At 41.3% G+C, this 9343-nt stretch overlaps 1 protein-coding gene across 3 annotated transcripts; it reads left to right on the forward strand.

Moving 5' to 3' along the window:
* The first annotated feature begins 839 nt into the window (after positions 1 to 839).
* Positions 840 to 5106, forward strand: LOC104519747 (calcitonin gene-related peptide). 3 transcript variants are annotated; one of them, XM_010164317.1, is made up of 4 exons: positions 840 to 931; positions 1246 to 1377; positions 4084 to 4271; positions 4608 to 5106. In XM_010164317.1, exons 1-3 carry the CDS (start codon positions 846 to 848, stop codon positions 4244 to 4246), a joined length of 381 nt encoding a protein of 126 aa, XP_010162619.1. In that variant the 5' UTR covers positions 840 to 845; the 3' UTR covers positions 4247 to 4271; positions 4608 to 5106. The 3 variants fall into 3 exon arrangements, with proteins under 3 accessions (XP_010162619.1, XP_010162620.1, XP_010162618.1); XM_010164318.1 differs by having other exon boundaries at positions 4087 to 4271; XM_010164316.1 differs by lacking the exons at positions 4084 to 4271; positions 4608 to 5106 and adding an exon at positions 2186 to 2728.
* Positions 5107 to 9343: the final 4237 nt, after the last annotated feature.

The raw sequence follows: 9343 nt of genomic DNA on the forward strand, positions 1-9343 counted from the left end.
TGCCCGCCCGGTGCTCCGCGGCGCCAGTCGCGGACCCGGGGAAGCGGGGTGCCCTTTGGAAGGGGCCGCTGCATTCCGGGGGGCCGCGTCGCGAGTCGGGAGCTGGCGAGAACGTGATGTGGTAGTTAACGATGTGCTTTCTTGAGTCTAAGTCACTGATGACAAAACAGAGGTGTATCTCGGAGCAGGTATCTTCAATGAGACTTTTTTCTTTTTACAGCTTTTGTTCTAATGACTATTTTTTAACTTATCCTTTTTTCTGGTTTCAGAGTAGAAATATTTGCTGAACTTAAGCTATGTAATTCTTACAGTGTAATCTGAACAGGTATATTGCTGTGCTTGCTGCCAAGAAGCAAGTAGTTGCAGGTAAAATGCTACCAGTGGCACTTCAGCCTCTACAACACCAGGCATTGAATGCTGCTTCATTTCTTTTTTTTTTTTTTTCTTGTGACTTTTATCCCATAGTTGTCCCTGCTCATGTCAGCCACACTGACTGTGACCTTGTGTGCAATAGTTAGTCAGATAAATGCATTTTCCACCAGTTTGAGGGAAAGTCTGTATTAAATTGAATGCAGATAGCTGTATAGACCTGCAGCTCTGAAAAACTGCATTTTTATACCCTGTAGTAGTGCTAAGTTATTTTAAAACTGTGAGAAAACCAAAGCAAAGTGGCAATAATCACATGAAATCATAAGGTAATGCTAAAAAAGAAAAAAAAAAAAAGCAGTTAGTATTTGTGCTACTTGTGGCTAGGAAACCATGACCTCTTTAGTGGACCGTATTGGATTGTGAGGGTTGGAAAACAGCCATGGCTTGATGTACCTCTTTGTTGTAGAGAGGAAATCATGGTTATGCTGAAGATTTCATCTTTCCTTGCTGTTTTGGCCTTGGTCGTGTGCCAGATGGACAGCTTCCAGGCAGCCCCAGTCAGGTAAGAAGCTGGTCCTGCTGCTGAGTGCTGGATCTGAATGGTACCAAAATCCATAGTGTTCTTCAGAGACCCGGGAGGGAAGTAGAGTACAGTGAATGAGAAAGCTGGCTTCTTTTGATGCTGTCTTTGGCACTGTGGCTTTTTAATTACATATCTAAAACACCTAATGCTGTGCATGAGGATGGCTCATATATTCACACCAGTGAAAGATGCCGTCAGTGACGTGCAGTGATGCACGACAAACCCCTCTCCTGTGTGTGGCTCTCTGCAGCAGCCTGGCTTTTATTCATCCTGTTTTCCTTGCCTCTGCCTAGACCTGGCTTGGAGTCCATAACAGATCGAGTGACGCTCAGTGATTACGAAGCTCGGAGGTTATTAAATGCACTGGTGAAAGAGTTCATACAGATGACAGCAGAAGAGCTGGAGCAAGCCTCTGAGGGGAACAGGTAAGGACTGCAGTCCTGGGGCAGGAGGAAGGCGATGGCGGGTATTATGTGTTTGATATTGGGCAAAAGCCATCTGAGCGGACCCTCTGCGGGTCAAGACTTTTTTTATTATTTTTGTTTTTCCTTGGGGTTATGGCTGACTGGTCACCTAACTAGTAAAGTGTAACACTACAGAGACAACATCTTAATGTTGGTATCTGAAGAATGGCTTCCACCCAGTTAACCTGCTTCTGTCTATCGCTTACAACTGAAAGTGGAGGGTGATTTGAGCTTGAATGAGGGGGTTGTGTTAAAATATGGCAACACAAGGTACGTCTTCCCAGTGGGAGTGTCAGGGGCTGTTCAGTCACTCTTGGATTCTCTGTCGTGAAAGTGCATGCTGTTGTAAGGCATGGAAAGTCAGTCCCTGGCAGAGGGGACGTGTTCCTCCTGATGCACGCAGCGCCGCTCTCCCAAAGGCATGCAAGAGCATTTGCATTATCCTAACAGGATTTGTACTGCAAAGCATGGTGGTGATGTATGAGAGTCTGAACAGCATGCTGAATACATGGAAGGTAAAACTTCCTGACCCCTGACTTCGAGCATCCAAAAGGCTAATGAACTTGCTTTTCCAACAAAGTTGAATTCATTGAAAAACAGTGTTTTCCTTCTGACTGCATTTGTATGAACCTTCCTTGCATGGAATGTGATGGTTTTTTTATTTACTTTTTTACGTTTACTAACTTGATATTTGTCTAGGGAAGAAAAGCATGAACGTGCATGTTTGAGATTATTCTTCTTTTGGGCATGTTTTTTTTCCCCCCTGCAGCCTGGATAGATCCATTTCCAAACGCTGTGCCAGTCTGAGTACTTGTGTGCTGGGCAAACTGTCTCAAGAATTGCACAAATTGCAAACTTACCCTCGCACTGACGTCGGGGCTGGAACTCCTGGCAAGAAACGAAATGTGCTGAGTGACCTGGAACATGAACACTATGCAAACTATGGGGAACCCCTAGGAAACAACTAGACATGCTTATTTCTTCCCTTCTCCCTTTTTTAACCTGATGCATGTGGATCTCACTTTGATTGCTAACTTTGTTATGTCCTTTGATTATGTTTTTGACAGAGAATGTTTGAGATGGACCTAATGTTAGGAAGACAGAGAACATAACATGCATACCACGCTAGGGGAAAAAATAAATAAATACAAATGAACAGCACTGCCTTGAGATTTCAAATGATTTTCTTAGACCCTGATTAAAAAAAAAATCTAAGCAAGGCTCTTCATTTCTGGCTGCTAAAAGTACAAGTAGACTCATCTTTTGTGCCTGCCCATGCAATTGTTCAATAAACCTATTTTTCTATAAGGATTAGATCTGCTTAGTTTAATAACTTGTTTTAGGATGTGAGATTTCTAGATATAGCTAGAAAAATTTTACAAGTTGTCTTAATGCTCGAAAGGCAATGCCAGTAATTCTAGAGAAGCTGAAAGAGAACTTAGGACTTGAAGTTAAATGCACACATTCATATGTACTGATTTAATCGGGCGTGCATGCAATCCTGTTAGTAAGCTTCCTGAGAAGCAAAGGGATCAGAAAAGGCTCATACAGATTTTTTTTTTTTCAAACAAACTAAAAATGTAATCCTGTTTAAAACTGGGTACTGAGAGCTTCCAGGTAAGAATTTTGTGTTCTTTTCCTTTTTCCTTCTTACTTTACAATAGGTCTTTACAATAGTGTATTCAAAACTTGGTGTCTTTAAAATATTTGTATTAATTCAAAACAAAAAAGCAGCTTTCTTTACAGTTATTCTGTTGCAGCACTGCATCTATCTTATAATTTTGTAAGCCTGTTCCAAAAAACTGGCATTAATGTTACAAACAGTATTTGTTTGTTAACACTAATAATCTGTCTTGTAATGCTTATCTGAGAAAAATCCCTCCGACTGCCAGAAAAAGTCATTGCTTTAGTAGACAATTGCCTCAAGTAAGGACTGCACAAAAGTGTATGACTTAGGTCCTCTATCAGAATTGCTAGCTGTAGGCTGAACTCTGCACAGAACTAATTCGGTGGAAGTCAGTGAACTGGTCCCATGGTGAAGTGCTGTACTAGGCAGGGGTCTAACTCCAGAGAAGAGAAGTTCCCGTTAAATACATGGAAGCAGTGTGTTTGTGTGGTTCAGTGCTGAAAGCAACTGGTCAGCTGCTGGGCAGGTACGGCCCTGCCAGAGTCACTGACAAAGCTCCTGGAGTCATCAGCGATGCCAGGATTTCATGTGTTTCTGGGTATTGTGGAGCACAGATGTCAAAGTGAGAAGTTAAAGATCAATGTCTGCTGCTGTCCTGCAGCAGCACTCCAAAGAAAGTGCTGAGGAAATGGGGATTGGTTCAGTGCTCTAGACCTGGACCTCAGCACCAATCTTGATCATAATGACTTGCTGGAGGCAGGCAATGGCTTGGGTGCTGCTGAAAATCTGGTTTGGTTTAGTCTTCTATCCAATTGCCCAAGAAAGGAAGGGTTCAGCCACCTTTTGTGAACAGCCTGACATAAACCTGCATCCTTTAGAGCTTGTAATTTGTGCACACAAAAGTTGCAGACTCTTGCTGCATAGCAAGCCTACTTTTTCTTCTATAGAAAAATCTTCCCTAGGCATAGCATCCCTTACTGACATGTCACTGTGTGAGGGTAGATACTTCAGAACTAACTCTGTGTTTTCCTTTTGAAAAGCAGTGTAACAGCACAGAAGAGGGCATGCAACACAGCAACCTGTGTCACCCATCGTCTGGCAGATTTCCTGAGCAGGTCAGGAGGAGTGGGCAAGAACAACTTTGTACCAACCAACGTGGGATCCAAGGCCTTCGGCAGGCGAAGAAGAAGCGTTCAAATGTAAAAAGCTGAATGATAATGTGAATATGGTAAATACATTGCAATAAACAGAATCTGCAGTGCAGGCAACCTGTGGCGTTATCAGAATTTTAGTTTTGCTGGATGAATAACAGACCTACAGTGATAATCCCTGAGAAAGCAGGGCAAGTATCAGGGTAAATAAAAAAAAAAAGTACAAATAGAACAGTGGCAAGTTTAGACTGTGAAAAAGAGCTTTTGTAGACATTCTGCTTAGAATGTGCTTCTTCACAGTGCATAACCAAATGCAACAGTTTGTTTGGAATGATTTGATTATTTTACTAGCAACATTTCATTACCAATGTATCAGTAACTCTGGATTTGTTTTGGTGGTTTTTTTTTTTCAGGTTGCCATGAAACCAAAAATTCAACTTTAATTTCTAATGAAAGCAACTTTTCTCCATAAATCAAGACAGCCAAAAAGAAGATTAATTTTGCATCTTGATATTGAAAATGTTTTATTTAATACAAATGAAAACACTTCTGTTATGTATAGTACAAGATAATCTATTAAAGTTAAATTATTGTATATTCTTTTTATATGCAACTCTATTTCAAATAAAATGTGACAGCATCTATTATTTATTTATCTTCCAGCTTATATGTGATCTATGCTGCGTATCCTGGCACTACTGCCAAAACTCGGGGATTATACTAAACTGCTGCCTGGCGAGGCATATATGTATTATATGGTGTGCTGTGCCTTGATGTAAAACACAACTAACCTGATTGTACAGTATATTTAAAAAAAAAAAAAAAGGGGGGGGGGGGGGGGGGGGCAAAACAGCCACTTCAATATTGTATCATTTGTGAATTTACACAAAATTAAAAAAAGTATTTTAGATACGCTTGGAATGAGAAACTGATTTTTCATTTGAACACACTTATGGAAACATTTGGCATCACTGCCAATCATGTGGCCTGTCGATCTGCTTTGGCCTTATTAACTATAAATATGAGTATCTGAATCAAGAGTTCAGAACAGGAAGAATAGCTGCCTTCTTTATATACTCATAAAGCAGCAGTTCAAAAAGATACCACTTAGTGAGGCTTCTGCTAGAAAAATAAAACAAAGCCACAGTTACATTTAATAAACCCATAGAGACAAGCTTCATGTGTGGGTTAAGACTGTGTGATTTTACACAGGCTGTAGTGTGGATGAAATGGTCTAACCTACTTTGTAGGTTGTTGTCTAAGGTCAAAAAAGTGAATTAGAAAGGGAGAGAAAAAGCAGCTACGGAAATGTACATTTCCTTTAAGTAATCCTGAAACAGAGTCTATTTAGGGATCAGGGATAAATAATTAGAGTGAGTGGAGAAGAGGGTAGCTGGAAGCAGTCCATGGATTTCTAAGTGGTGCTGCCAACTTCCTCCTCAAAGCTGCTGCTGTTTCAGTTTAGTAGCTGAGTCAGATATTTGTTTAGATTTGTTTTGTGCTCCACAGCCGGCCTTTGCTTCATCAGTTTGGGTGAAGATCACCTCACTGTGCAAAGTAGAGGTTAAGGATCTCATGACATCTGTCTGTCTCTGCTGCAGGTGTAATAGCAAAAAGAGAAGCATGGTCAACCAGATGTAGAGATAACCAGCTGTAGAGATAGCCAGTGAGACCATTCAGTGACAACGCTTCTATACCGTGCTCATTCGTGGTTTTACTCCTTGGGGAACATTTCAGCCCTGGTAAGTCAGCATACAAAGCAGACCTCATAGAAGATACAAACCAGTGTACAGGGAAAAGTTCCAGCACCTAAATGAGCAAAGGAGGGATGTTCAGACTTGCAAGTCTGTTGCCCAGAGATAGTGTCGTGATTTTCCTCTGAAGTATCTAAAATTGGCCACAACTGGTGTACTATACCTACATGGTCAACCTCTTCCCTGTGTTTGGAACTGGCTGGGTTAGACCCAACTGCCAATTTTGGTGCCCAGAAGCATTCTTCACCAGGTTTCAGGTATTTTTGCCTGTTTTCCTTTGCACAAAGTGGGGGTTATATGCCAAGACCACCTGGCTATCTCAATAACACCTTTCCCTGTCATTGCAGAACCTCTGGGCACAGGTGGCAGGTTGTCTTTTTTTTTGTTCCCTGGTAGAGCACCCAACAGCTTAATCTTCTCCAAGTTAAAATGCCTAAGCACAGTTATTGGGATGAATACATGTAATTTAATGATTCATATTCAATAAGAAGCCAGACAATGTTCATAGACCTTCTGGCTTTGAAGTCTAAATGCTCAAGCAGTTTATATTTTCTATTTGTAGCCATTCGCTATTGAGAGACACCTGAGTCTGCTTCATCTAAGTGTATGACAAATGTAGCGTGCATCTCTTCTAAAAACTTGGTCCTTTTCAGTTTAAGAGTCATGTGATTTTTGTGTCAGCCAAAGGGGTTTCCTCAGACTAATACTCTACGCCAAATCACAAACCTACCATGTGAAGCAGATTCGAGTAACCTTGGTGCTGGATTTTACATTCTCCTGTTTGGAGGAAGGTTGGATGAAACTTTTTATATGTGTTTTTTGTTTTCTTTGTTGATTTTTTTAGTTCCTTAGCAAAAAATAGTTACTTTCATATCTCAAGATTTATTCCTGTTGTATCTTCTGTCTCTTTTCTCATCAAGATCTCTTATGTGCTCAGCAATGCAATACACTCTGAATAAATATGCCTGGAAAGGACAGAGAGCCATAGCACTATGAAAGCAAGGGCAAATAGGAAAAAAGGTTACATCTTTTCCTGTGATGTGAAGAGACAGAAAACCATCACCACAAAACTGACTAGCTCAGAGCTTTAGGAGAAACAGATTATTATTGAAACAAGACAAAGGCTAGATGTTTAAACCCTAATATTTTAATTTTTTAAATTTTAAAGCAGTGAACGTGGTAGAAGGAATTGCATAGCCACTAGAAGCTTGTCAATTGCTTTGTCTATGAACACGTGGAAGAAATTGCTTCCATTTTTTAAAAGCGCTATTCTTGATAATATTACCCAAACTTGTCAGCTCTTAAATATAGCCCAAACTTCTACCCCAGAAGAAAACCTATTTTGGAATTAGCATTTAATAAGGGAAAGTATGGTTTCTAATGTACTTACCTTTCCATTTTAATTACATTGCCATTCTAAGCATGCTGAAAGCTGGCAGAAAATACAATGTTGGAGCAGTGTGTGTGAGTGGCATCAAACCCAAGTTACTTAGTATTCAGTCAGCCAAGACAGTACAGATCAGTCATGCACGAGTGTTTGTATTCTTGTTTATGAGGCAGTATCATCACAACTATAGTTTGCTTCTCATATTTTTAGATCTTTGTCAGTGTGTGTGTTCTTTAACAAATAGGTTATTTTTTTTAAGCTGTGTATAAATGAAAGCTTTAGAAGTGTACTTTGCAAGTAAAGGCAAGGGAGAAGAAATTCCTGAGAAAGAAATAGCTGAGGATAATTTATTGTAGAATAGACTGTCTTCATGTCGTTATAGAGCTTTTGGGCTTTAATTCTGCAGATTATTTTCTAGTGGCTCGGTTTTCCAGTACAAATATGGACACGAACACCATGAGGACCCAGAAAAAGGTTATGAATTTTGCCCAGTCCTCTGCTCTGAGCTGATGGGAGGTAACAAAGCACCATCTTCTGGCCAGTGAATAAGGACAGTGAGGGCTGTGGCACCCCGTGGGGTACCAGGCAGGTGTGAACCAGCTGCTGCACAGACGAGGTGATGGTCTGATACCAACACGTGTCCCCAAGGACCTTTGCAGCTGCCAGAACAGAGATGCTGGAGCTGTTCAGTTGTGCACATTTTGCCAAGGGGCAGGTGGTCTCCTGCTCCTAGACCCGACTGAATTTTCCATTCAGGATCATGCACCAGGACATCACTGCATGTATTGACAGAACATCATTTTGAAATAACCCAAGTGGACTTTTACTGTGGCTCTCTCCACATATTTAGATTCTTTTTTCTCCTTCTGTTAGTGGAATTTAATTCATCTTCCTGAAAGCTTCCATCATCTGCAGTGTGAGAAAGGAGCAGAGCTAATGCTATTGCTTCTGACACTGAACACTGCCAAAAGCAACTTATAGCAGGCAGTAGTAAATTTTGGTATTGGTTATCTAATCCAGCATTGTCATGTCTAATTAGCAGATTGAACGTCTCTACAAGGTGAAGAGTTTAAAACACACTGGAGAATTTGGGTCTGTGCCTTTTTCTAGACTGAACTATTTCAGAACAGGAGAATAGCTGTTAGAGATGAACTGGGTATTTCAAGCCTCATTTCACCCCTGTTGAGCACTGGTAACTTCTTTCCAAGCTGGTCGTGCTCACTGCTTCTGACAATCCATATGGCACATACATTTGTTGCCTCTTTACTCTTCTAAAAGGCACCACATCCTTCCCCTGTTCTGCACAGAATTGTCCTCTACTTTGGATTCTCCTTATGCCTTTTAAAGTTGTTCTCTTCTGCAGAAAATGTTCAAGGAGTATAGTACCTTTCCCCCCCCAGAAAGTAAGTAATTCCCATTTCTAAATTATGCCAAACATGGCAATGCTTCCTCTAGGAGATTTCCGATCCATCCTTGGAGTAATAAGAATCATTGCAACATTTCTCTCTTCTTTCTGTTCTTGGCTTTATTACAATTCTTGTTTGCACCAATTACTCTTTTGGCCGAGGTGTGATCCCTGACAGATTATTAGTGTCACCTCCACAAAAGCAAATACTGCCTTTAACAGCCTGCACGCGTATCTCTGGGCAGGCTTTTTCTCCCCCTAATGTGTGAGAAAATACTCACAGATCCCGCTTGGTACTTCATTACACTCCTATGGGCTGTCCGCAGGAGGCGATTACACTCTTGCTGGTTTGGCTTTCCTATTTACTTCTGGTGTTGTGTCACATTTCTTCTTTTCAATGGTTTTTCCTAATGGCATCTTGTCACATTAGCACCTGAGGTGACCTGACATTGCATTCATCTGTTCGGCGGCAGCAGGGACTAGACGTGTGTTTCAGCGTTGCTGGCAGAGCAGGCTCCCCGCCGGAACGCCATCGCTGGGGCACCAAGAGCTGACTGACTGTGGGACAGCCCGGGCTGGGGGCGACGGTGACAGTGGGCTCCT

Source organism: Antrostomus carolinensis, unplaced genomic scaffold (genome assembly GCF_000700745.2).
Source record: "Antrostomus carolinensis isolate BGI_N321 unplaced genomic scaffold, ASM70074v2 scaffold53403, whole genome shotgun sequence".
Taxonomy (NCBI): domain Eukaryota; kingdom Metazoa; phylum Chordata; class Aves; order Caprimulgiformes; family Caprimulgidae; genus Antrostomus; species Antrostomus carolinensis.